General features: G+C 52.0%; 9 protein-coding genes across 9 annotated transcripts; 5 read left to right on the top strand and 4 right to left on the bottom strand.

Annotated features, from left to right (window-relative positions):
• Positions 1-3,126: 3,126 nt before the first annotated feature.
• Positions 3,127-4,237, bottom strand: BO97DRAFT_394344 (membrane magnesium transporter family protein). The gene is made up of 3 exons (XM_025693971.1): positions 4,080-4,237; positions 3,635-3,941; positions 3,127-3,544 (listed from the first exon to the last, which is right to left on the bottom strand). The coding sequence occupies exons 1-3, from the start codon at positions 4,133-4,135 to the stop codon at positions 3,482-3,484; spliced, it is 426 nt and encodes a 141-aa protein (XP_025549668.1). The 5' UTR covers positions 4,136-4,237; the 3' UTR covers positions 3,127-3,481.
• A 274-nt stretch (positions 4,238-4,511) lies between these two features.
• Positions 4,512-5,901, bottom strand: BO97DRAFT_394343 (translation elongation factor 1 subunit beta). Its single transcript, XM_025693970.1, has 5 exons — positions 5,745-5,901; positions 5,628-5,667; positions 4,989-5,365; positions 4,724-4,932; positions 4,512-4,668 (listed from the first exon to the last, which is right to left on the bottom strand). The coding sequence occupies exons 1-5, from the start codon at positions 5,782-5,784 to the stop codon at positions 4,648-4,650; spliced, it is 687 nt and encodes a 228-aa protein (XP_025549667.1). The 5' UTR covers positions 5,785-5,901; the 3' UTR covers positions 4,512-4,647.
• Positions 5,902-6,100: 199 nt separating this feature from the next.
• hsp78 (chaperone ATPase HSP78) lies at positions 6,101-8,839 on the top strand. Its single transcript, XM_025695546.1, has one exon. The coding sequence runs from the start codon at positions 6,270-6,272 to the stop codon at positions 8,673-8,675; it is 2,406 nt and encodes an 801-aa protein (XP_025549666.1). The 5' UTR covers positions 6,101-6,269; the 3' UTR covers positions 8,676-8,839.
• A 154-nt stretch (positions 8,840-8,993) lies between these two features.
• BO97DRAFT_426518 (MutS family protein MSH5) lies at positions 8,994-12,652 on the top strand (the record flags this gene model as incomplete). Its single annotated transcript, XM_025697133.1, has 16 exons — positions 8,994-9,342; positions 9,392-9,484; positions 9,546-9,921; positions 9,975-10,368; positions 10,422-10,499; positions 10,548-11,001; positions 11,059-11,155; positions 11,205-11,294; positions 11,343-11,538; positions 11,588-11,622; positions 11,683-11,764; positions 11,830-11,941; positions 12,004-12,205; positions 12,270-12,308; positions 12,362-12,500; positions 12,554-12,652. 16 exons carry the CDS (start codon positions 8,994-8,996, stop codon positions 12,650-12,652), a joined length of 2,835 nt encoding a protein of 944 aa, XP_025549665.1.
• Positions 12,653-12,876: 224 nt separating this feature from the next.
• Positions 12,877-14,929, bottom strand: BO97DRAFT_479311 (uncharacterized protein; the record flags this gene model as incomplete). Its single annotated transcript, XM_025700683.1, has 2 exons — positions 14,692-14,929; positions 12,877-14,630 (listed from the first exon to the last, which is right to left on the bottom strand). Exons 1-2 carry the CDS (start codon positions 14,873-14,875, stop codon positions 12,877-12,879), a joined length of 1,938 nt encoding a protein of 645 aa, XP_025549664.1. The 5' UTR covers positions 14,876-14,929.
• Positions 14,930-15,306: 377 nt separating this feature from the next.
• ksrA (3-dehydrosphinganine reductase) lies at positions 15,307-16,575 on the top strand. Its single transcript, XM_025695545.1, has 3 exons — positions 15,307-15,416; positions 15,484-15,615; positions 15,672-16,575. The coding sequence occupies exons 1-3, from the start codon at positions 15,372-15,374 to the stop codon at positions 16,503-16,505; spliced, it is 1,011 nt and encodes a 336-aa protein (XP_025549663.1). The 5' UTR covers positions 15,307-15,371; the 3' UTR covers positions 16,506-16,575.
• A 358-nt stretch (positions 16,576-16,933) lies between these two features.
• BO97DRAFT_479309 (sterol desaturase family protein) lies at positions 16,934-18,607 on the top strand. The gene is made up of 2 exons (XM_025700682.1): positions 16,934-17,630; positions 17,779-18,607. Exons 1-2 carry the CDS (start codon positions 17,151-17,153, stop codon positions 18,421-18,423), a joined length of 1,125 nt encoding a protein of 374 aa, XP_025549662.1. The 5' UTR covers positions 16,934-17,150; the 3' UTR covers positions 18,424-18,607.
• A 656-nt stretch (positions 18,608-19,263) lies between these two features.
• BO97DRAFT_406979 (60S ribosomal protein eL6) lies at positions 19,264-20,655 on the bottom strand. The gene is made up of 3 exons (XM_025695544.1): positions 20,463-20,655; positions 19,797-20,132; positions 19,264-19,693 (listed from the first exon to the last, which is right to left on the bottom strand). Exons 1-3 carry the CDS (start codon positions 20,562-20,564, stop codon positions 19,541-19,543), a joined length of 591 nt encoding a protein of 196 aa, XP_025549661.1. The 5' UTR covers positions 20,565-20,655; the 3' UTR covers positions 19,264-19,540.
• Positions 20,656-20,879: 224 nt separating this feature from the next.
• BO97DRAFT_406978 (uncharacterized protein) lies at positions 20,880-21,929 on the top strand. Its single transcript, XM_025695543.1, has 3 exons — positions 20,880-21,098; positions 21,197-21,757; positions 21,896-21,929. Exons 1-2 carry the CDS (start codon positions 21,048-21,050, stop codon positions 21,755-21,757), a joined length of 612 nt encoding a protein of 203 aa, XP_025549660.1. The 5' UTR covers positions 20,880-21,047; the 3' UTR covers positions 21,896-21,929.
• Positions 21,930-22,388: the final 459 nt, after the last annotated feature.

The raw sequence follows: 22,388 nt of genomic DNA, 5'->3' as shown, positions 1-22,388 counted from the left end.
GCCAAGTCTAGTTGCCCTCACACATTAAACACACCATCAGCAGATTAGGGTGGGGGTAAGTTGACTAAAACGACTGCCAACACGGGACAGAAGGACCAAAGGCCAGAAGGCCAGAAAGCCAGAAAGGGTCACGCTGTCTGGGCCAATTTGCATGGGAAAATTCATATACGAACCACGGCAGGAAGGAGGTTTGCGTATGCCTCTGCTATTTTTGGCGGTCACTGCAGGACGCCGCCTTTTCCATCGCCCGTCTCGCCCCGCCAATTGAAGGCTTGGCCTGCCGATCTAAGATGCGACCTCACAAACAAAAATAAAAACATAAATATTCAATCAAACAAATCAATTCAAAAAGTACTTTTATAAGAATAGTAATCTCTTCGTTTCCTTTTCATGGTTACTGGCGGTGCCGCGGTGCATAGCCCCCGAATATTAAGCTTCCTATTTGAAAGACCCTCGATCAAACTTTCCACCCTCGACAAAGCACATGCTGAATCCTTACGAGGACAACAACAAGCATCTTACCCACAACATGCACTCAAGGTGGCCGCATGGGCCGATATGGATGGGAACCACCTACCCAGCCATCTCTCTAACTACTGTACACCTCATCTGCATGCATTGTGAACGGTTTTATCCGAAATCCAGTCACTGTACCTCACGATTCAACAACCAACCTCTCGATTAATCCACCAACGGCCACTTGTATCCGTGGACCACAACACGGGTCTAGCCGACGATGGGTTGTCCGCCCCTCTTTGATTCTCTCCTCTCCTTCGGGTGGGTGTGGTGAGATCGCAGGGAGTAAAGTCCATTCATACCTTGTGCTTCAGCCGGCACACCACGCTCCGTAACTTACTAGTTAATTAACACGGCGTCCGGTGACTAAGTTGGAATCTCTTCAGCATCACAAGCCATGAGCCTGATCCGAATTTACCAAACTTACCCTCCCAAGGGTGGCTGCCACTGACGCGGTCCACGTAACGACCATTGAAAAGACGCATCATCCCCTCAATCCGCGCGCTCAACCCTGACGTAAGATCATTACGATCCCTTGAGAAAGGGCGCACAAGGCAGATTGCTGCAACTCAACTGTCTCAGCCTTTGACATCGATAGAGGAATCTAAGGATTCCAGCCCAGAGCATGGAGAAGGCCAAGGAGCAGAAAGGAAATGAGTCTGACCCCCAAACCGGGGTGCCAAGGGCAGAACAGCAGCTCCTTCTCAACTCTCAACCGACTGAAACAGCTAGTGTGGCCTGTCGTCTGCCCATTGCCCAAGAACTTGTCGTCGATCCGCCATTTCGAGACCACTAGGGCCAGAACAGTCTACCGTAAGGTACGGTCGTATCAGGGGTGACAAAATCTCCGGCAAGGCAAATCACATTGCCCGCTCGATGCAAGGAAGCCCTTACAGGAGTAAGCATGCTCCCAGTGTCTAATTCTCGGCCTTGTAATGGGAGTGGCTAAGGGACAGGACACAATAGACGATACGCCATGGCAAGGACGGTTGCAATTCTGCTTTAGTACTTCATATCTTACTTAGTATTGGGATTGCCGACAAGTGCTTCTCCATCCCATCCACCCTTGTCTCATCCCGCTCATTTCGGTGGATGCGGATGGTGACTGCCCTGTGATACCCCAGGACTGCGGTGGAGCGCCTTTTCCGCTGGAAGTCGCTAGATTGGACTAATTTGCGCTTGGGCGGCCGACAGCCAATCGATGTGGGCAACTCAATCGCGCGAATGGGCAAGAGGTCATTTTGCCCAATCGACCTTGGGTTCGAGCTTAGACTGTGGAAAGCGACCTGGAGGCCTCTGCTCGAAGCTGTCCGAGAAAACTACGATCCGTACTTCTTTCCCTTACTATTGACAGCACTCATTTGCCCATCTCCCTCTCAACTTCACCTTCGGAACAGTTATGGCATCGTTGCTGTCTCGGTCTTCCAATAACCCACTACTGTATGATCTCTCCTTTAAACTTTCTGCTCGCTTGTTCTCTTTTCCCCATACCTCCCCGTAACAGCGACCCCATATTATCGTGATATGTCTTAGGCGAGCAGCGCCCGACCACGCTTGTTCGACCGCCGTGCCGTCTTGGACGGACTGCGCTTATTTTCTCATCCGCAATGAACTGTCCCACTCAGCCTAAATCACAAGGCTTGACCATAAACTCAATTGGATAGGTTTCCTTCTGTCCGTCTGAGGATACGAATAAAAGTGGTCCAGATCTCCATCTACTGCACCCTGGATGGGCTGCTAGCAGCCCAGCTTGGTTCAAGCCATGACACTAGAGGGTAGCTCTCTTGCCCCGTGAACTTTGCTTCTTGAGCTCTCGGCGGATGTACGGAAGTATAGGAATGGAATTGCATTCAATTCCTTGATGTTGCACTTGAACGTTCGCTTCAGTTCTCGACGTGCTTGATTGCTATACCACAATGGTCCTTCCACTGATCAGTCAATTAGACGGTGCAAAGGGAGATAATCTTCTCGTAGTCAAGAGCTGGGCGAATGAAGTATGTTTACTGCGTAGGAACTTAATCGACAACACTCTCGGTGTGACTATACCATGTTTGTGGAGTATGTCTCCATCTCAGTACATCCAAACCTACAAACCATTGACCGCAAATGCATCACTCGTCAACCCTCCGTCTGCCTTTCCGCATCCCCCCCCAAAGCTATATGTCCGGTCCATTGAACATCAGACTCAAATCCAAGCCCCATTCTAAACCCGCTACTCGAATCCATAAAGCTGCATATCACCGAGTATCATTCCTCGCACTGTTCATCGTACGAGACATAGACCCTCACGAAAATCTTCCAAACAACCGAACCCTAGATGACCAGCCACGAGCACTGCTGCACGTCATGACCTGATCGTCGCTCGACTCAAGTGGAACCTCGATGCGTTGCAGCTTCACGAAAAGAGCGCGCGTAGACCACCGGTTCTCAGCTGGTGTTGATACGTTCAACACGTTTTTACCCTCGGAATGAAACATGAACCCTGTTCATCATGATGAAACCACGGGTGTTTAGGTAGCTGTTGGCTTAAGTTTGAGTTTATCATGAGTGTTTCATTATCTTGCAAACGGGTGTCGTTGGCTTGGGGTGTAGTAGTAGTTAGACTCCTACCTCGGGAGTAACGGGTGGATATATACTCGTATCCAGCCTTGCCTACTTCTACTACCCTCGAAGCAGTAGAAATCGAATCAGTAGAAAGGTCCTTGCTGAGTCTTGCCAGAGACATACAGCACGACTGACAGACTAACATCGACACACCATCCTACCACTAGCTAGTAACCCCAACTCCAACCCCCGAAGAGACCTCCAAACATGAACCCTCAATCCTCAATTACACTACCAGAGAATCAATCATGATAATATACAACCACTCCCGTCTCATTCCACCCAAAAAAACCCCCATACCAATGGCCATACCAAACCACCACCCTCTCAGAACCAGATAATTTTAACCGACAGACAAAACTCACTCCCCAACCTTCCCCATCCCATCCCCTCTTATCCAATCCGCAAACTCCTTCCTCTTCGTCTGTGAACAGTATACAGAGATTAGCCAGCGTCCCTGAGCCCCCCAAGTATACCCTCCCCAAGCCCCAAGAAACAGAGAAAGATCACATACCCTAACATCCCAGAACCCATACCGTTCCTCCAACCGCCGATACGGATGGCGCGCCTTCCCCTCCCGCTCGATCTGCCCCGCCCACTCACTCCAACTAATAGGCTTAAGCTGCTCGGTACCGAGGACAAGGCCCGCGGAGACGATGACCAGGGACACGAGGGCTTCGATGATGATGTCTGCGGGAAGGAGGGGGTTTGCTGTTGCTTTTGCTGTTGTCGATGACGACGGGCTCAACGGGCTCGATGGTGTGATGAGGTGCGTGCGGGTGCTGCTTGTTAGCAGGGTTTGTTCGTGGGCGGAGTAGCCGCTTTATTTATGTCAGTGAGTTTAATTGTGTGGGTGAGTGGTTGATTCGTAGTGTTGGGGATGGGGTAGATTCCGTGTAGGTAGAGCTGGTTGTGCGGCGGATGGGAGGGAGGGAGGGAGGGAGGTGGGATTCACGTACGCGTGGGCGAGGAGCACCAGGCCAATGAGTGTGAGGAGGCGGGAGAGGAATCCCATTTTCCTTTGGTATGTGCTTCAGTTGTTGAGTGTGGGGGGCGCGGTGGTGAGTGGATTAGTGGGAGGTTATGCGGTGCTGGGCTGGTAGAAGCTGTCGTATGGATCGGCGGTGGTGGTTTGTTACGGGAGACCGGGGAGACGGCAGATGCAGTCACTGCAGTGCACAGTGCTCACCCACCCTTTGCAGCGTCTAAGGTTGGCGGCCCCACGATATTGGGCAGCATTGGCCTAACCTTGAAGTTACCTCTCCTGTTTAGCTCGCCACTGGGTCGCAGCTAGCTTGCAGCTATCTACCGTAGTTCTGTTGATGAGGGGTACTGATTGAGGGGTAAGACTACGTGCAATACAAGAACATGTTACAATCATCAAAATGAATGGGTATAATTTTTGGATTTTTTTATTATTCGTCATGCCGACTTAGTCGGCTATATTGAGGTCATGACAGTAAATTCCCGTGGAATAACATAAATAGTACTTCGTCACACCAAAGGGTTTAGTTCATCAACAATCATTTACAGCTTCTGCATAGCAGCCTGTAGAGTAATGTTAGTATCAATTGCATGAAGTCTGTAAAGCATTGAAACTTACGATATCGGTGGACTGGACGTGGTCCTCGTCCTCCTCGATCTCCTGCTGGAGCTCGTCCAGGGAGATCTTCTCGTCCTCAACGACAAGGTTGATCTGGAGCTTCTTGATACCGAAACCAACGGTAACGAACTTGGAAGCACCCCAGACGAGACCGTCCTTCTCAATGGCACGGACGTTGGCCTCCATCTCCTCAAGGTTGGTCTCATCATCTGCATCATTGAATTAGTGACTGCTTCTTCGTCTCAGACCGGCAAGTAGAACTTACCCCAAGGCTTGACCTCGAGAGTCACGATGGACTTAGCAGCGGGCTTGGGGCCCTTGGCCTCCTTCTTCTTCTTGTACTCAGCAAGACGAGCCTCACGCTCCTTGACGACCTCGGGGTCCTCCTCCTCATCCTCATCGGAGCCGAAGAGGTCCATGTCGTCATCCTCAGCGGGCTTGTCCTTGGGGTTGGTGGGGAGCTCAGTGGACTCAGGGCCGTAGGTGGTGTAGGCCTGGGAGGCATCGCCAGGGAGAGTGGCGAACTCAGACTCGTAAGAAGCAATGTTCTTGTACCAGCGAGCGACGTGGGGGTACTTCTCGGCGTCAGGGGCGCCGCTGAAAGCCTTGAAGGTCACGACATCGGCCTGGGAGGGAGCATCGCTTCAATCCAAGTCAGCTAAAGTTCATCAAAACTGATTCAACAACTAGCGACGAGTGCAAAATAGATTCAAGCAAACGCAGAAAAAGAAAAGGTTTTCCAAGTGATCAGAAGCGCGATTGCTCGCATTGTTGTGTAATCTTGCAGCGGGGTCTTAAGCCGCCTCATAAACACGGACCAATTTGTTTTCATCATACAAACGAGGAAAAGACCTTTCAACAGGAGGGGCAAGGAGGGGTAAACATCATATCAAGAGTGCCTTACCCAACAATGTAGCTCCGGGAAGCCAGGTAGTTGTTGGCGACTGAGGGGCACCATTAGTGACTGCTAGAAACAAAAAGAGACAGAAAGGGAAAGAAAAAGAAACAGGGAGAGACATACGGGTGAGGCCGGCGTCGGAAACGAAGTCAGTGAAACCCATTGTGAAGGTATGTATGTGTATGTGAAGAGAAGAGTGTAAGAAGAAGAAGAAAAAAGGAGGGGGAGGAAAAGTAAGGAATAAATAGGAAGAGGGAGGAGAGGAGAAGGAAAGGAGGGGGGGAAAAGGTGTTCTGAAGTAATTTTTCACCAGCGGGCTCTGAGAGGTCGAAAATTTGGCGACGCCCACAGCGCCCCTCCTTCTGGAGCTGCACGTGACTGGGAACGGTGCCGGATTCGAGAGCTTGAAAGAACCGCGGCGAGACCCAATTCGGAGAGCTTCCGCCACTCACCGTCCCTCGCGCCCTCAACCAGGTGGAGCCTTCGAGAAGCCTCGCGACGCTGGGGAGACAACCGGCTATATAGCCATGACAATGCGCCAGCTCTGATTATATTCGAATTCGTGCAATCCTGATATATCTACAGTTGCTGAACCACAATTGAAGCTTGCTCCAAGCTTTACAACCCCTACACGGTCTGATCGCGACCATGTCGGCAAGACTACAGCTATCCCGCGGTCGGTTGCTCCGACCTTTCACTTTATCGTCATCGAACCGGATCCTTCAACCATCCCAAGCTTTATTACGTCGCACCCGATTACTACCATCCTTATCAAGCAATCTCTCTAGTCCTCGATCAACAACACCCTTCCGCACTTACGCCAATGGCCGACCTCATCCCCCCGGAGGCACGCATCGGATGAACCTGGGGGGCGAACCCGAGAAGTCTGCATTGGAACAATTTGGTGTCGATCTCACTGCTAAGGCTAAAGCCGGCAAACTGGACCCAGTCATTGGGCGAGATGCTGAGATTCATCGCACCATCCAGGTCCTCTCCAGGCGCACGAAGAACAACCCCGTCCTTATCGGAGCTGCAGGAACTGGTAAAACCGCTGTCTTGGAGGGTCTGGCCCAGCGCATTGTTCAGGGAGATGTCCCAGAAAGCATCAAGGACAAGCGTGTCATCTCCCTGGACCTGGGATCCCTCATCGCCGGTGCCAAATTCAGAGGAGATTTCGAGGAACGTCTGAAGTCGGTCCTCAAGGAGGTTGAGGAGGCGCAAGGCGGCGTCATCCTCTTCATTGATGAATTGCACACTTTGCTCGGGCTGGGTAAGGCTGAAGGTAGCATCGATGCTAGCAACCTCTTGAAACCAGCCTTGTCGAGAGGAGATCTGCAATGCTGCGGAGCCACTACCCTCAACGAGTACCGCTTGATCGAGAAAGATGTGGCCCTAGCCAGACGTTTCCAGCCGATCCAGGTTGGCGAACCCTCGGTTGCTGCGACAATCTCCATTCTCCGCGGTATCAAGAATAAATACGAAGTCCACCATGGTGTACGGATCACAGACGGCGCACTGGTGGCAGCCGCCACGTACAGCAACCGCTACATTACCGATCGTTTCCTGCCAGATAAAGCCATTGACTTGGTCGATGAAGCCGCTTCGGCCTTGCGATTGCAACAGGAGTCAAAGCCTGATGTGATCAGAGAACTGGACCGCGACATTACAACAATCCAGATTGAACTGGAGTCTCTTCGAAAAGAAACCGACGTCAGCAGCCGTGAAAGACGCGAGAAGTTACAGGAAGACCTAAAAGCAAAGCAGGAGGAAGCCGAAAGGCTGACCAAGATCTGGGAAAAGGAGAAGGCTGAGATCGAGGAACTCAAACGCACCAAGGAAGAGCTCGAGCGCGCTCGATTCGAGTTGGAACAGGCACAGAGAGAAGGGAACTTTGCAAAGGCTGGAGAACTGAGATACGCGACTATCCCCAGTCTTGAAGCCAAGCTACCCAAAGAAGGCGATGAGCGGACTGCGGGCACGTCCTCTAGCCTGATCCACGACTCGGTGACCGCTGATGACATCGGAAATGTTGTATCGCGGACAACTGGTATCCCCGTCAACAAGCTCATGGCTGGCGAAGTTGAAAAACTCATTCGCATGGAGGACACTCTACGTCAGTCCGTGCGTGGGCAGGACGAGGCGCTTTCTGCAGTCGCTAATGCAGTTCGTATGCAACGAGCCGGCCTTAGTGGAGAGAACCGCCCTCTAGCCTCGTTCATGTTCCTTGGCCCTACCGGTGTTGGAAAGACAGAACTTTGTAAGAAGATGGCCGAGTTCTTGTTTTCGACCGAAACCGCCGTGGTACGGTTCGATATGAGCGAGTTCCAAGAGAAGCACACCATCAGTCGGCTGATCGGTTCTCCTGCTGGTTATGTGGGATACGATGATGCTGGTCAGCTGACAGAGGCTGTCCGACGCAAGCCGTACGCGGTGCTGCTCTTTGATGAGTTCGAAAAGGCTCATCGTGACATTTCCGCTCTTTTGTTGCAGGTTCTTGATGAAGGTTTCTTGACGGATGCTCAAGGCCACAAGGTTGACTTCAGAAACACCCTCATTGTTCTTACTTCCAACCTTGGTGCTAATATCCTTGTGGGAGCGGACCCGTCCTACTCTTCCAAGGATACAGGAAGCTCAGACCTTTCTCCCGAGGTCAAGAAATCGGTCATGGACGTCGTGCAGTCTGCCTATCCACCAGAATTTCTCAACCGTATTGACGAGTTCATCATCTTCAAGAGACTGTCCCGCGAAGCTCTGAGAGACATTGTTGATATCAGAATCAAGGAGCTCCAGTCGAGGCTTGATGACCGACGGATGATCCTCAATGTCGATGACGAGATTAAGGACTGGCTTTGTGAGAAGGGCTATGACCCTAAGTATGGTGCTCGTCCTCTCAACCGCCTCATTGCCAAGCAGATTGGCAACAAATTGGCCGATAAGATTATCCGGGGCGAGGTCACCGCAGGTCAGACCGCCCGCGTCTCCTTCAATGAAGACAAGACTGGGCTAGCCATTACCGCGGAGGCTACGCCTGAAGCAAATGCTGAAGATGCTTGAGCAATAATGATTATCTCTTAACTCATGTTGATCATGATGTATGGTTCCTGGCGCATTGGCTGGCTCTTTGAATATGTTGATTTGTAATTTCGCATATCTCCTCTTTAATGTATCATAGCATTATTCTGTACCATATTTCATGAATCAAATGTACATGCACTGCATACAAAGTTTGATCGTAATGCCATAGTCGGTTGTATGGGTGCTGTGTCCCGGAAGTCTTAGGCTGTCGAGGAGCGTGACCTTACGCAGCATTCCCTTCACTGTAAACCTCCTACAGTACACTCACATCAAACACCGGATCTGAACCTCGACACAATGATGATATCCTCTGCGAAAAGAAGGCGCACAGTCTATGACTCCGAGTTTCCCCACGGCTCCACTGAATCCAGGCCGGCGCCCTATGGCTCTTCACAGCGTGTGCGGCAACCTAGCATTCTGCATCCGGGTTCACAGTTCACGTATGGAGGACCTGTACACGATCGGCAGGATGCATCTGACAGTGACTTATTTCTGCACGCTGCCGATGATGAGCTCGACCAAGTCATCGTGGCCATCGACACGCGGGACTCAGGAACAGTTGGATGCTCATACTACTCTGCCCGAGAAGAGAAGCTTTACCTGCTGGGGGACTTGCGTTACTCCGACTCAGAGATTATCGACAGTCGTTCGTCTCCTCTCATCTCCATCACCCACACAAGCTGAACAGGCAATAGTGATTCTCCAAACCAGTCCCACGATGCTTTTACTCTCACCCCGTGTGGACCACAACGCCCTCCAAGACAGACAAATGCTCGATCCAGACAGTGGTATGCTGTGAAGTCTACATATGCTCCACATAGATCTGATCAGTTCTTTTCCACCAAGCAGACACTGGTTCTTTGCTCCCATTCCAGCTTGATGTCCGTCCGTCGCAAGAGTTCGGCTACGAGAACGCAAAGAACAAGCTAGTGGCTCTGGGGATTTCTTCAAAGCACGAGCAACGCATCCGATTCCTCGTGCCACACAACGGACTCGTCGACAGCGAACAGATAGACTCCGAGACTCTGGACTTCACCCTGCAGGAAGGGAAGCTATTGCACATATCGAGCTCGATCGAGATGGAAAACATGGTGACGATCGGCTGCGCGGGCGCTCTCCTCATGCATCTCCAAAGACGAAGAGCCTCTGCTTCTATAGCTAGCAATCAAGCCACGGAGCTCTATCGGGTGGCATTCGTGGAGATGTTTAGCTTGTTAGGGACTATGTGAGTATCGCTCGGGGATATGGCTTCAGGATGAAGGGCTAATCAGTACAAAGGTTCGTCAATAAAAGGACTCTCTCCTCGCTGCAGATCATGGAATCGGAGTCTCACCCCAGCATTGTGAATCAGGGCAGAAAGTCCAATTCCACGAAAGAAGGCCTCTCGGTCTATGGTCTTTTCCAGCGCTTTGCACGTACGCCGCAGGGGAAAATTCGATTGAAGCAAATGTTTCTTCGTCCGAGTGTGGATGTTGATGTCATCCAGGAACGGCACGCTTTCCTCAGCGTGTACTTGAGGCCGGATAATTTCATTCCTCTGGAGAAGTTGACCAAGAGCTTCAAGCATATCAAGAACCTGCGCTATGTGATGGTCAATCTTCGCAAGGGCATCGATACAGGGAGCGGGAAGGTGACGGGTTTCAAGACTTCAGTGTGGGCTACGTTATTGGCGGTATACCATGGTATGAGGTGCTCAATTCGGACCTGAATGCTAACTCTGTATAGTTTGCCTTTTATGGTATTGATATATACGATGCATTGAAAGAAAGCGCTGGTGCGGAGAGATTAGCCCTACATCAGAAGGTTGGTGTCTGGTAAGTCAGCTTCTACTTCTTTGCTGATGAGGTTCAGGCTCTTCGTGTCTTTGAAGCGGCTCAGCTTTACAGGATGGGCAAAATGATCCAAGAGATTGTAAGTGGCATGCCCTCTCTAGCGATCCTCACTTATCTTCTCAAGGTCGACATAGATAGCTCCGAGGAGCAGGGAAGAACAGTCGTAAAGCCGGGAATAGATCGGGAACTCGATCGGATGAAAGACACCTACGACGGACTCAACAGCCTCCTGAAAAAGGTTGCGACCGAGATCGCAGGAGAGATTCCCGGGTTCTACGACATTGATGTGAACGTTATTTACTTCCCTCAACTCGGCTTCAACATCGCCATTCCACTGAACCAGGCGGGTGATGCCGCTTACAGGGGCGAAGAATGGAAGCTTATGTTCTTCACAGAAAACAGGGCTTACTTCAAAGACTTTAGAATGGTAGAGCTGGACGAGAAGCTGGGTGATATTTACGGTCTGATCTGCGGTAAGGCATCCTTCTCTGCATGTCGCAACCTTTACTGACTCTTCCCAAATCTTCCAGAAAAGGAGATTGAGATAGTATACGATCTCGCACAAAGATTACTTCAGTATGAGAAGAACCTCCTGGAGGCATCTGACATTTGTGGTCAGCTTGACAGGTAGCCTTCTATCCCGTTGCCTCAGCCTGACGTGTCACTAAGCTCACAGTCTACTTGCAATGGCTCAATCGGCAAGCTTCTATAAGCTTGTTTGCCCGAAAATGGTGCCAGAGAACGTAATCAAGATTAGAGCCGGACGGTAAGGAAGCAAGCCACGAAGCATCTCCCGCGGCTAACATCACAGAAGGCATATCTTGCAAGAGCTGACGGTATCCTCGTACGTGCCTAACGATACTTACTTGGTGGGTGGAACTCCGGCAGATTATCTAGCATCAAGTCAGGCATACCAAGACAACCTCGAAGGCATGGATGAAGAACATGGGCCAAGCATGCTTCTTCTCACAGGGCCGAATTACTCAGGAAAGAGTGTGTATATGAAGCAGGTGCGTTGATTATCCGTTCAGAAGCAACAAGCTTGTGCTAAGTCTTTAGGTTGCTCTGATTGTCTATCTTGCACAGATTGGAAGGTACACGAAACCGACCCAATCTCTGTAATAATTGGATAAAATGCTAAGGTCTCGTATTAGCTTCGTGCCAGCCGCAAGCGCAGAGCTGGGAATAACCGACAAGATCATAGTCAAGTCGAGCACCCAAGACAGCGTGTCTCAGGTACCCACAAGTCTTCCAGCGAGCACCACCTACCAATTATCATTGATAATTTGACACAATGGCAGATCCAAAGCACCTTCATGCGTGACCTGCAACAAATCTCCTTCGACATGAAGCAAATCACCGACCGCAGCCTATTTATCATCGACGAATTCGGCAAAGGCACCAGCGAAAACGGTCTACTTCCCACCCTTTAATATCCAGCCTGAGTAGAAGCTTACCTTGGAGCCAATTCGTAGATGGCATCGGCCTAGCCTGCGGCATTCTCACCCACCTACTTGACCTCGAGAACCCACCGAAAGTCATTGCAGCAACACACTTCCACGAGATCCTCGAAAATGGCTTCCTGACTCCCAGGCCCCAGCTGCAGCTAGGGCACATGGAGGTCCGCGTGTCCGACGACTCGCGCGAGACCGAAGACCAGATAACTTACCTCTACAAGTAAGACCTACATCAGCTTAGATGAAAGAGCGTGAGTACTTGCTAATTTTCCTTACAATCACAGCTTCCGACCAGGGCGAAGCGACAAAAGCTTCGGAACCGTGTATGTGTTCTTTCGCGCAAGGAGAAATCGGAGCGGATATTGATTTGATATAGGTGCGCTGCGATGAACGGCATTAGTCAGACTGTGGTCGAACGGGCGAGCGAGATCGCTTCTCTCGCTGCGCGAGGTGAGAACTTGATTGCGGCGTGCGCCACGCTCTCGGCGGAGGAGATGCAGTTGTTGGAGCAAGCAGTATGTGTGGTTTTGCTGCTGTGGCTGGCTGGATAGGGCTGATAGGATTATAGCATACATTGGCGAGAAGGTTCCTTACGCTGGATCTTTCGGAGTATAATGAGTTGGTTGATGTCAAGGATGTGCTTGAGAAGCTGTTTGAGGGGTTGTAGTTGACTTCGAGCATTTTTCACTGTTCGTCTCTTGCGCCTACTTTCCCCTGTGTCGAAAATTATTACTACCTACTGTAAGTTACGTTGAAGAAAACATGTGGTCGACAATGTTTGTATCATCAAATGGATTATATATGTACAATACAATCAAGAAAACCCCCTTTTTAGCACACATATAACGCCGGTGAGAAGCAGTGGTATAACCGTAGAATGGAGAAGCAAGACTAGAGCTTGACACTCTTGACCAAGTTCTTCTTGATACCAGTAAGTTCACCGCCATATCCACCACGGCTCTCACCACCCTTGTACACCTGGCGTATGCTGCCCAGCTTCTTCTTTTTCTCTTCGAACTTCTTCCTCTTCTTGACACGGGGGTTGCGAGAGTCCTTGCTGCGCTTGGGAGCAAGACCCTTGTTCTTCTCGATTTGATAAGTGATTGCACGCTTGCCGTCGGGTCCGATTGCCTCCTGGATCTGGACGTGGCCGCCTTCGCGGGCAGCGGCGGCGTGAGCCTCTGCACGCGCCTTCTTGTCGTCCTTGCGCTGCTTGGAGCGGGCTGCGACCATGTCATAGTAGTCGTCGCTGTCGGACTCGTCCCCGCCGCGGAGTTGCTTGGCCACCCGCTCATCCTCCTCGTCACTGTCACCACCCAGCTGCTCGGAATCCTTGAGTCTCTGTTTACCACGCTTCTCGGCCTCGGCATTCAGGCGGGCCTGGCGGTCCCTCAAGCGCTCGCGGTAAGGCAGATCCGCGTCACCACCAGCATCGCGGCCGGCTGCGCTACGCTTGTTCGCCTTCTGCGCAAGCTGAGAGGTGTAGAAGCGAAGGGAGCGCTTCTGCTTGGCCTTCTCCTCGGCTTCCTTGGCGGTGAGGGCATCCTCATCACCGAAGTCGGAGTCGTCCGCATCCTTAGCCGAAGTCTTCGTCTTCTGAACAGCGCGCTTCTTGCCGGGCGCGGTGACCAACTTGGAGAGATCGGCCAGGTTCGCTTCGGTCTCCTCGAGTCTCTTCGCTCTCCGGGCGTCGGCTTCGGCTTGTCGTGCTTCGGCCGCGAGCTGTGCCTTGGTCTTCTTCTGCTTCTTCTCCTTGGACGCCTTCTTGGGCTGTGGTTCGATCTCCGAGGCGTCGGAGAGCTCTTCTTGTTCGTCAATTTCGGATTCGGAAACGTCGGAGGGGTCTGCTTCAGGCTCGCTGAGGTCCTTGGCGGACTCCCAGACTTTCCTGAATTTGACAAGGGTGCCCATGACAGGGTGTGCACGGAGCTCGGTGGGGGATAGGGGAATGGGCTTGCCGGACGCGTCTCTGGCAGAAGTCAGGAGCATAAAGTATAAGCTGATGGTACCGAGGTAGGCAGACAGGGCGCGGAACTTGGTAACGGAGACGGGCGCATAATCGGGGGCGTCCTCGGAATCATCATCGGCCTTGAAAGTTTGGGCGGCCTTCTGAAGCTCCCGGAGCGTAGGTTGGAGACTCAGGAAGTCTTTCGAAAGCGGTTCGAACTCGGGGTACCTCGACTTCAAGATCTTCATCTTCTCCTCCGTGCTCATATCCTCCGTGATTTCCAATTGCGGTAGGACTTCCGTCACCACGCCGCCGTCTTCCTCCGCATCGTCCGCCTTCCCAGATTCGACCCATTCCGTCTCGTCAAAGCCGAAATCTTCCTCGTTCATGCCTTGCAGGTGCTTCTGTTGGAGCCGCTTGGCTTCCTCTTCTTCCTCCAGCGCATCGGCTTCGGTTTCGATCTGATCCGCATTGTAGAAGTCCTTCTTCGAAGAGCCCCAGGCGGCAAGGCCTTCCTCCTCGTCCTCGGAACCAGCTCCCTGGCTGCCGGCACGCTTCTTGGATTTCGACGGGAGATCATCCATATCGTCGTCCTCGTATCCATCCTCCTGGTAGTCATCCTCGTCGTCTAGGTCGTCGTCATCGTCCGCCGAATCGTAGCCCATAATCTCCTCGTCCGATGACTGCAGAATTGCCTCTGTGATCGCTTTCGGTCAGAAACGGGATTGAGACGATAAGAGCCATTGGGATCAACCAACCATCTTCAGCTAGCTTGCGACGCCGCTTTGCCTCTGGTGCTTCCTCCAACAGAATCTGATCGCGACCGGTCTGGAATTCATCCTCGGAATCATCGAATCTCTCCTCGATGTGGAACTTGGAGGGTCCGAACTTGTCTTCCTTGGGGCCGGCAGGGCGACCGCCAGCCTTTCTCTTCTTACCCATGGCAGATATTAGGGAGGTGTGATATAGGGATTCTGGATGTGCACCTATACTTTCCGCTCCGGTTTCGATAAACTTTTGCGATAAAATTTTGGGAGGGACACTCACCGCCCGGCTGACGCTAGCCTACTCGGGCAGAGAAGGAGGCAGGGCGGAGGGCTGTTTGCACTGTTTGATATCAGGGCGGGACGGGAAAGTCTACCGAGGCGCAATTGTTCCTTCCAGTTGTGCACGTCGAGCAGCAGCGCAACAAGATCAACAATCCCAAATAAATCGGTTTCGAAACGGTAGGTTCAAGTCGCGACTTCCTAGTATTGGCAGCGATAGGGAAGTTTCCCTCAGTGCATATCTAATAACTTCTCAATTTCCCCTCGTATCTGAATTCTTCTCTCTTTTCCCAATGCATTCACTTCTATCCTTCATTCATTACGATTCTTCCCCAGCTATATTGGGAGTCTCAACCATCCTCTGCGGACTACTTCTCTACACTGTCAGCAAGATGCTCGGCTTTGGATCTCGTAACCATTTCGTTGTGGAGGGTAGGGTATGTTTCGCCCCTATGGTCTTTTTATCCTCGACCAGTACACTGATAGCTGTTGGCTTTGTCGTAGACCGCAGTGATCACTGGCGGCTCCGAGGGCATGGGCAAGGCGGTCGCTTGTCAGCTTGCCGAAATGGGCGCCAATGTTGTGATTGTGGCGCGAACTGAATCCAAGCTTCAAGCTGCGATTGAGACCATGAAGGTGAGTGATTCTTTTGTCTCATTGATCTTGGGAGGTTGTGCTCATGGTTGTCTTAGCGGGTGGCGGACAATGTTGACCGGCAGCGGTTCCACTACATCAGTGCAGACTTGACCGATCCTGCTGAGTGTCAGCGTATCATGACTGAGGTCACTGAGTGGAACGATGGACAAGAGCCTGATATCGTCTGGTGCTGTGCAGGATACTGCCATCCAGGGTTCTTCACCGAGACATCCATCCAGTCGCTGCGGGATCAGATGGATACCGTATACTGGACTGCTGCCAACACAGCCCATGCAATTCTGAAGCGATGGCTCACGCCCATCAGCCCCAGTCGGCAGGCACCCATCCCCACGCGACACCTCATCTTCACCTGCTCCACGCTCGCCTTCGTGCCTATTGCGGGCTACGCTCCCTATTCCCCAGCCAAGGCTGCTATTCGATCTTTGTCCGACACTCTCAGCCAGGAGATTGAAGTCTACAATGGCTCTCGTACGTCGAAGGCACGCTGCGAGGCTCCGGCTGCAGATGTCAAGATCCATACAGTCTTCCCAATGGGAATCCTGAGCCCGGGCTTCGACAATGAGCAAAGACTCAAACCGGCGTTGACCAAGCAGCTAGAGGAAGCCGACAAGCCGCAGTCTCCTCAAGAGGTTGCAAGCATTGCGATTAGTGCCCTTGAGCGCGATGAATACTTGATTACTACGATGTTCGTCGGTGACATGATGAAAGCATCCGCTCTGGGGCCTAGTCCCCGAAACTCCATCATCAAAGACACTTTGACTAGTTGGCTTAGTAACTTGGTCTTCCCTGGTGTGATCTTTGACCTCCGAAGGAAGGCCTGGAAGTGGGGTGTGAAACACGGTCTTCCAACCAATCCGGATGGCAATTGATGATCTTGTGCTGTCATGTTTCGAGTTCTTGTTGCCTGGTCCATGTCCTAGATACCCAAGGTTGCCTCCTTTATCCTTGCAACCATTATTATCTTCATTCCTAAAGAACATGTACATATAGCCGTAGCCTTAATTCATGCTTCATTGTCCAACATGCTTTTGCTTTTCTTCGTAAAAATAGCTACGATTTATCGAGGTTGAGACACAATCTGCGATGGAACCAAGGTTCGAAGTCAAACAGTACTTTATGTGCTTGTTTCATTGCTTTGTTGAAGACAACGAGGATTAGAGGGTGGTTTTCAGTAGGGTTGAGCAGACAATGCGTAAGGGCGGGACTGCGTCAAATCAGGGCCAAGCGCCCGGCGGCTTATCGACGGTGGGGGTGCTTTTTTTTTGTCGCAGCAACCAGCCACCGCAGTCACGAACAGCTTCTTCAAGTCGCAACATCTGAGACTATATAGATTCGATTTCGCTCGAGTATTGTCGTCTCCATGGGTGCTGCGCTAGGTTATAGTTGCATGACTGCGCTTTAACGATAAAGAACAAACACACAACGTCGTTGCTCCACAGAAAATATACATCTGCTTGGTTTAAATAAACATTGCCGATTGATCGGCTCAACGCCAGAACACATCCACCACCACGATGCACGTCTTAATCGCGATCCCACTCATCTCGCTCCTCATCGTCCCGGCGTGGGCTTCGTTCGGCACCAGCGTCAATGTGATCTTCTTCTACATGACCTGGGCGACCCTGGTGCTGTCGCACAGTGCTTTGCGCGTCGAGATAGTGGGCACCGCCACAGTACGGGCGCTGTGCTATGCCCTCCCCTCCCTGCTGTTCTACCTGTTTGACATCCTGACGCCTTCGGCGGCCGTTCTTCTGAAGGCACAGGGCGAATATGGCCTCCCCGCCGGGAATAAAAAGGGCAAGATTCGAGGAAAGGATCTCAAAGTCGCCGCGTGGGCGCTGTTCAATCTTGCCCTCGGCATTGCCGTCCAAGGGTACGTCGAGGATAAACTAATTAGTCGCTTTCGCAAGCTGCGCCTCGTCAAGGTGACGCTGAAGCTGCCTCTTCCGTGGAATCTGGTGTGGCAGATCTTCTGTGGACTGGTTCTGCGCGAGGTGAGTTGACTTTGATGAGCTCTTTGGGCGAACTTTGTGGACCCTTCCACTCCTCCGTTGACACTCCTCCCTGCCTAATATCTTTTACTGTCGTGTCTGTTTCCAAGTCTCAAGCCCCAACCTAACCCCTATACCCCTTGATATATAGATCTTAAGCTACGTCATCCACCGCTGGATCCTCCACGGCCGCAACCGCATCGCCCGCTACCACCGAACCTGGTACCACAACCTGCGCGCCCCCTACCCGCTGACGGCGCACTACGACCACCCGCTCGCCTACCTAATCGGCCGCTGGCTGCCGACCATCCTCCCCGTGGCGCTGTGGCAGCTACACATGATCTCCTACCTGGCCTACCTGGCCTTCGTCTCCCTCGAGGAGACCTTCGCCTACAGCGGCTACTCGGCCATGCCGACGGGCTTCTTCATCGGCGGCATGGCGCGCAACATGGAGAATCACCTCCACAGCATCGGCACCGGGAACTTCGGCCCCTGGGGCGTCGTCGACTGGCTGCTGGGCACCCACATCGAGGCGGAGTACACTGAGACCGGCGAGAAAGAAGAACCCCCTTCCTCCCCGATCCGGTTGCGCAGGATCAGGCCTAATAGTGCCAAGGAGGATTTGGATGACTTCCTGCTTGATCCGCCGGATAATGGTGATGATGATGGTGATGATGATGGTGGTGGTAATGGTGGTGGTGGTAGGCACGCTCGGAGGGTGTCGCCGCGGAGGGTTGAGGGGTATTGGACTGGGCCTCCCGTTAGGAGGAGGACAAGGAGGAATAGGCACGACTAGGTGAGGGTTGAGGGTTGAGTTTCTGTGTATGACTTGGATAAGAAGTAGATGTGTTAGGGGAAAAGGGCTGCTCAATGTCTGTTTATTGTCTTGTTGGCGTTGGTGGTGGTGCTTTTTTGTTGTTGTGAATTGGTCGTTACGTCATGCGAGAGGGCGTGATTGTTCTGTATACTCTGTACAGGTTTGGGGTAGGGAGGGTTGGACATCTTGTTATATATTGTATAGACCATTAGATTGTACCTATTCTATTCCTTTATTTTGATATCATGTGTAAAATCTGAATTGGAGTCTGTTGTTTTTTTTTTTTTGGCTGCTGATTTGATTTGTGTGATCTTCACTTTGTGTGGGGTTTGCAAGCGTCATGGGGAAAGGGGGAGAGTTGGAGATGTTATCGGGAGTTGGGGTCCCTTGGGTTGATTGATTATCCGCTTATCTTTATATTTCTGGATCCGAGAAACGCACATACTCGGCCTGCTCGGGGGATAACCGATCCCATATTGATGACTTTCCACAAGACCGAATCTATACTGACTGACAATACGAATTATTCTACCATAACAGCAGTTCAATGGAGATGGTCTGCCCGAACCTGAAATTGGAAGAGATATCATAAGAGAACATAAAATATAGGGAGGGGGTGGGCTCATATTTTTTCTTCTTCGGTTTCATTTCCCGAGGACACAATTAAGTAGACAAGCTGGAAAGGTATTCTGCTTTTTTTCTTTCTCATTTCGGCTGGGTGATATCAAAACTGCAAAATCGACCACGCTGGAAAAGGGGATTGGGAGAAGGGCAAAGCAAAAGACACCACAAAAGTCCCCGTGAAATAAAGAGATAACAGACCGGTCTTCCTTTTGTCCTTTTTTCGTCCGCATTAAAAAAAAGTCTAAAAAAAAAACCGCAATCCTAAGCAAACATAAGGCCTGAATCGAGTTACATTTATTTCATGAGAGTTTTGTTTTTGAATTTCTTTTGTTTTGATCTTTGCCCTTTCCGGCGCTGCAGAAGTCGCTTTTCCCACCGACAATTAGAGGGGAACCGTCGACTTTGCTTGAGCCGCCTTTTGACAGGATTCCTCCACACAAACTACCGAACCCGCGGCCGCCGCGTCACACATCTACCACTTCATCTCGTGGGGCTTGTCACCGTTGCGGAGGCTGAAGGTGCTGGCGAGGTAGCTGCCAAGGAAGTTCTCCTTCTTGACGGAGGCCAGGATGGACTGGTCAATGGCCTTCTGGTCGCTGGCACGGGCGCTGGCAACCTGCTTCTTCTGTGGCGAGGGGAAACATATCGAATCAGTATTCGTCTTACAAGCGTCGGATTGATCCCATGGGCCCATCCGGAAATGGGTCCAACTGAGAGGAAAAACGTACCTGGGGCTTCTCTCCCTGCTTGAAGAAAGCCTCCTCGGTCTTCTTCTCAGCCTTCTTCTCCTTGGTGAAGTAGTCGGCAGCGGAGACCTTCTCAACGGTCTGGGCGTCAACACCGCTGATGTCGATGCGGGTGCTGGTGGCGATCACGTAGCGGGCGTTGACACGGCGGAGAGGAACACCGTTGATCTTGAAGGGACCGGTGACGAGGAGGACACCCTGCTCGAGGTGCTTGAGGAGAACGACACGCTTTCCACGGAAGCGACCGGCGAGGAGGATCAAGACGGTACCGGGCTGAAGGCTCTCGCGGAGCTTGGCGGGACGGATAGCCTTGCGGACCTATAATCATGAAAAAGAGGCCATGTTAGAACGACCTGTATCCCATTTGCGATTCACAGTGCAGTTCCCCGAACACGTTCCCGATCCAGGAGGAGCTGAAGATGCGATTTGTCCCCTATCTTCAAAAAAGACACTCATGGGTCCCTGATCGACACTGGCCCTGATTTCTCCTTGCCGTTCCCATATCCCCGGATCTCCAACCCGGAGATCTTCCTTCTCTTGCACCAGCGCAATTGTCGCGTTCGTTCATGGTTTCCAAATCGCATCTTCGTTGTCTTCCCCTGGTCGTTCGAATGATCTGGGCTCTTGTCACAGGGTGTTGGTACTGACTTTCTTGACCTGCGACTCGTCATCAACGGGGTACCATTTCTGGGCCTTCTGGGCCGGCACGGTCCTCTGGCCCTTTCCAAACTGCTTCGTCTGGTCCGACATTTTGGCTACCGGGACGAAGATGGTCTGAAAAGAATGTAGGGGGGAGGTGGTGGTTGTCGACGGCGGGTGGTTGCTGGAGTTGATGTGTGACTTGCTGCTTTGCGCCCCAGGACGGGAAAGTGTGAGTTTGTGTGAACGCGAGCCCTAGCCGAAAGGCGCTAGTGCCGATTCGGAGGGGTCTGATAGCGATAGAGCCGATAGCGCCGCTCGTTGCCTGAGGCTGCTACTTCCTTGGGCTCGGGTCATCTGTAGACGCCAACCGTGCAGTCTTTGTGTCTTACTGTCCAAGCTAAACATACTGCGGGTAACCTCCAACTGACGTACATTGCTTTGCTGAGCTTTTGTCCGCTCCTCTATCCTATCAACCTTTTACTCGCATCCTTCTGAGTGGGCATTTTCGTTACTGCGTCCTTTAGGTGGAACAACTCTAGCTTCTCAATCCTCCTCATCTGTTATTTCCTGCTCTATCCCACCTCCGCCATCATGTCTGTAACTCCAGTCATTACGTTCAAAGCGGGTATCTGTGACATCGAGGTGAGTTGTCTCTCAGAGCTCCGACACTTCCATTCATATACCTTCACCAAGGTATCTTCCTTTCATTGCTGACTGCTTCATCTCTTCTGGTTGATCAGTCCGGCAATGTTGTCAAACCCAAGCCCACACCCGGTTATCTCTACCTGTACATTGAAGATGAATTGCCACACCTCTGCTGGCGCCCGAGAACTGCCCCTCACACCGAGCCCGACTTGGATCTCGTGATGGTTCCTGCCGACGGCACTTTTACTCCTTACAAGCCTGCTGGAAACGAGGCCCCTACCAACGGTCGGCTCTTTGTCCTGAAGTTCTGCTCGAGCTCACAACGGTATCTGTTCTGGCTGCAGTCCAAGTCGCAACATGAGGGTGGTAACCCCAGCTGGTTCAGCCCCAGAGATCTTCGATTGGGCGAGATCATCAACTCGTTGCTTCAGGGCGAGGATTTGGATATGGAAGAAGAGATTGCCAACCTCCCTCGGGGTCCCTCGAGCGGCGGTGATGACGACGAGACTATGGAGGATGTAGAAGGCGTGGATCACGACCCCAACCATAACCACGGAGGCAACAGTGGAGGAGCCGGCCCTGATGCTACGGGAGGTGATGTTCGGGAGGAGGGTCAAGGATCGAGGGAAGGTGGTGCCGATGGTGGACGAGCGTAGGTACATATCTCGACAGTTTCTCACGTTCACCCTCAGGTTTTTACACTATGGGTGGACTGGCTGTACCCTCAAGCAATTGATAGTTTCATATATGCATTGGCTACTGTATGAGCGCTAACTGGGAGTCTTCGCCTGTAGGGCAGCTGCTGACTCGGATCCTTCATCTGTCGTGCAGAGCTTCTTGCAATCTCTGGGCGGGGGTTCGCGCCAGTCCCAAGACCCCGAGCGACCTTTCACTACTTTGCAAGATCTCCTCCCTCCTTCGACTACGCTTCCCTTCTTGGCGGCCGCCGACGCCAAGACTGTCGACCACCTACTGAGCTTCTTGCCCCCATCGCTCCTACTGCTGGCCCAGGATATTGACGACGCGGCGGTGGCCGACCGGGATCCCGAGATCGCGGAAGCCGTCATGGGATCCCTCGACGAGGACCAGAAGAAGGACATCCTCCGGAAAGTGCTGCACTCGCCGCAATTTGCGCAGAGTCTCGCGAGTCTGACCGTGGCTATCAGGGATGGTGGATTACCGAGCATTAGCGAGGCCCTCAAGATCCCAGTGGAGAATGGCGGGTTTATGCGTAGAGGAGGGGTCCCCTTGGGGGGTGGTGATGCTGTCGAAGCGTTCCTTCAGGGC

Source organism: Aspergillus homomorphus (assembly GCF_003184865.1).
Source record: "Aspergillus homomorphus CBS 101889 unplaced genomic scaffold BO97scaffold_29, whole genome shotgun sequence".
NCBI lineage: Eukaryota > Fungi > Ascomycota > Eurotiomycetes > Eurotiales > Aspergillaceae > Aspergillus > Aspergillus homomorphus.
Note: the sequence above shows the minus strand (reverse complement) of the source record. Positions and strands in the feature narration are given on the sequence as shown.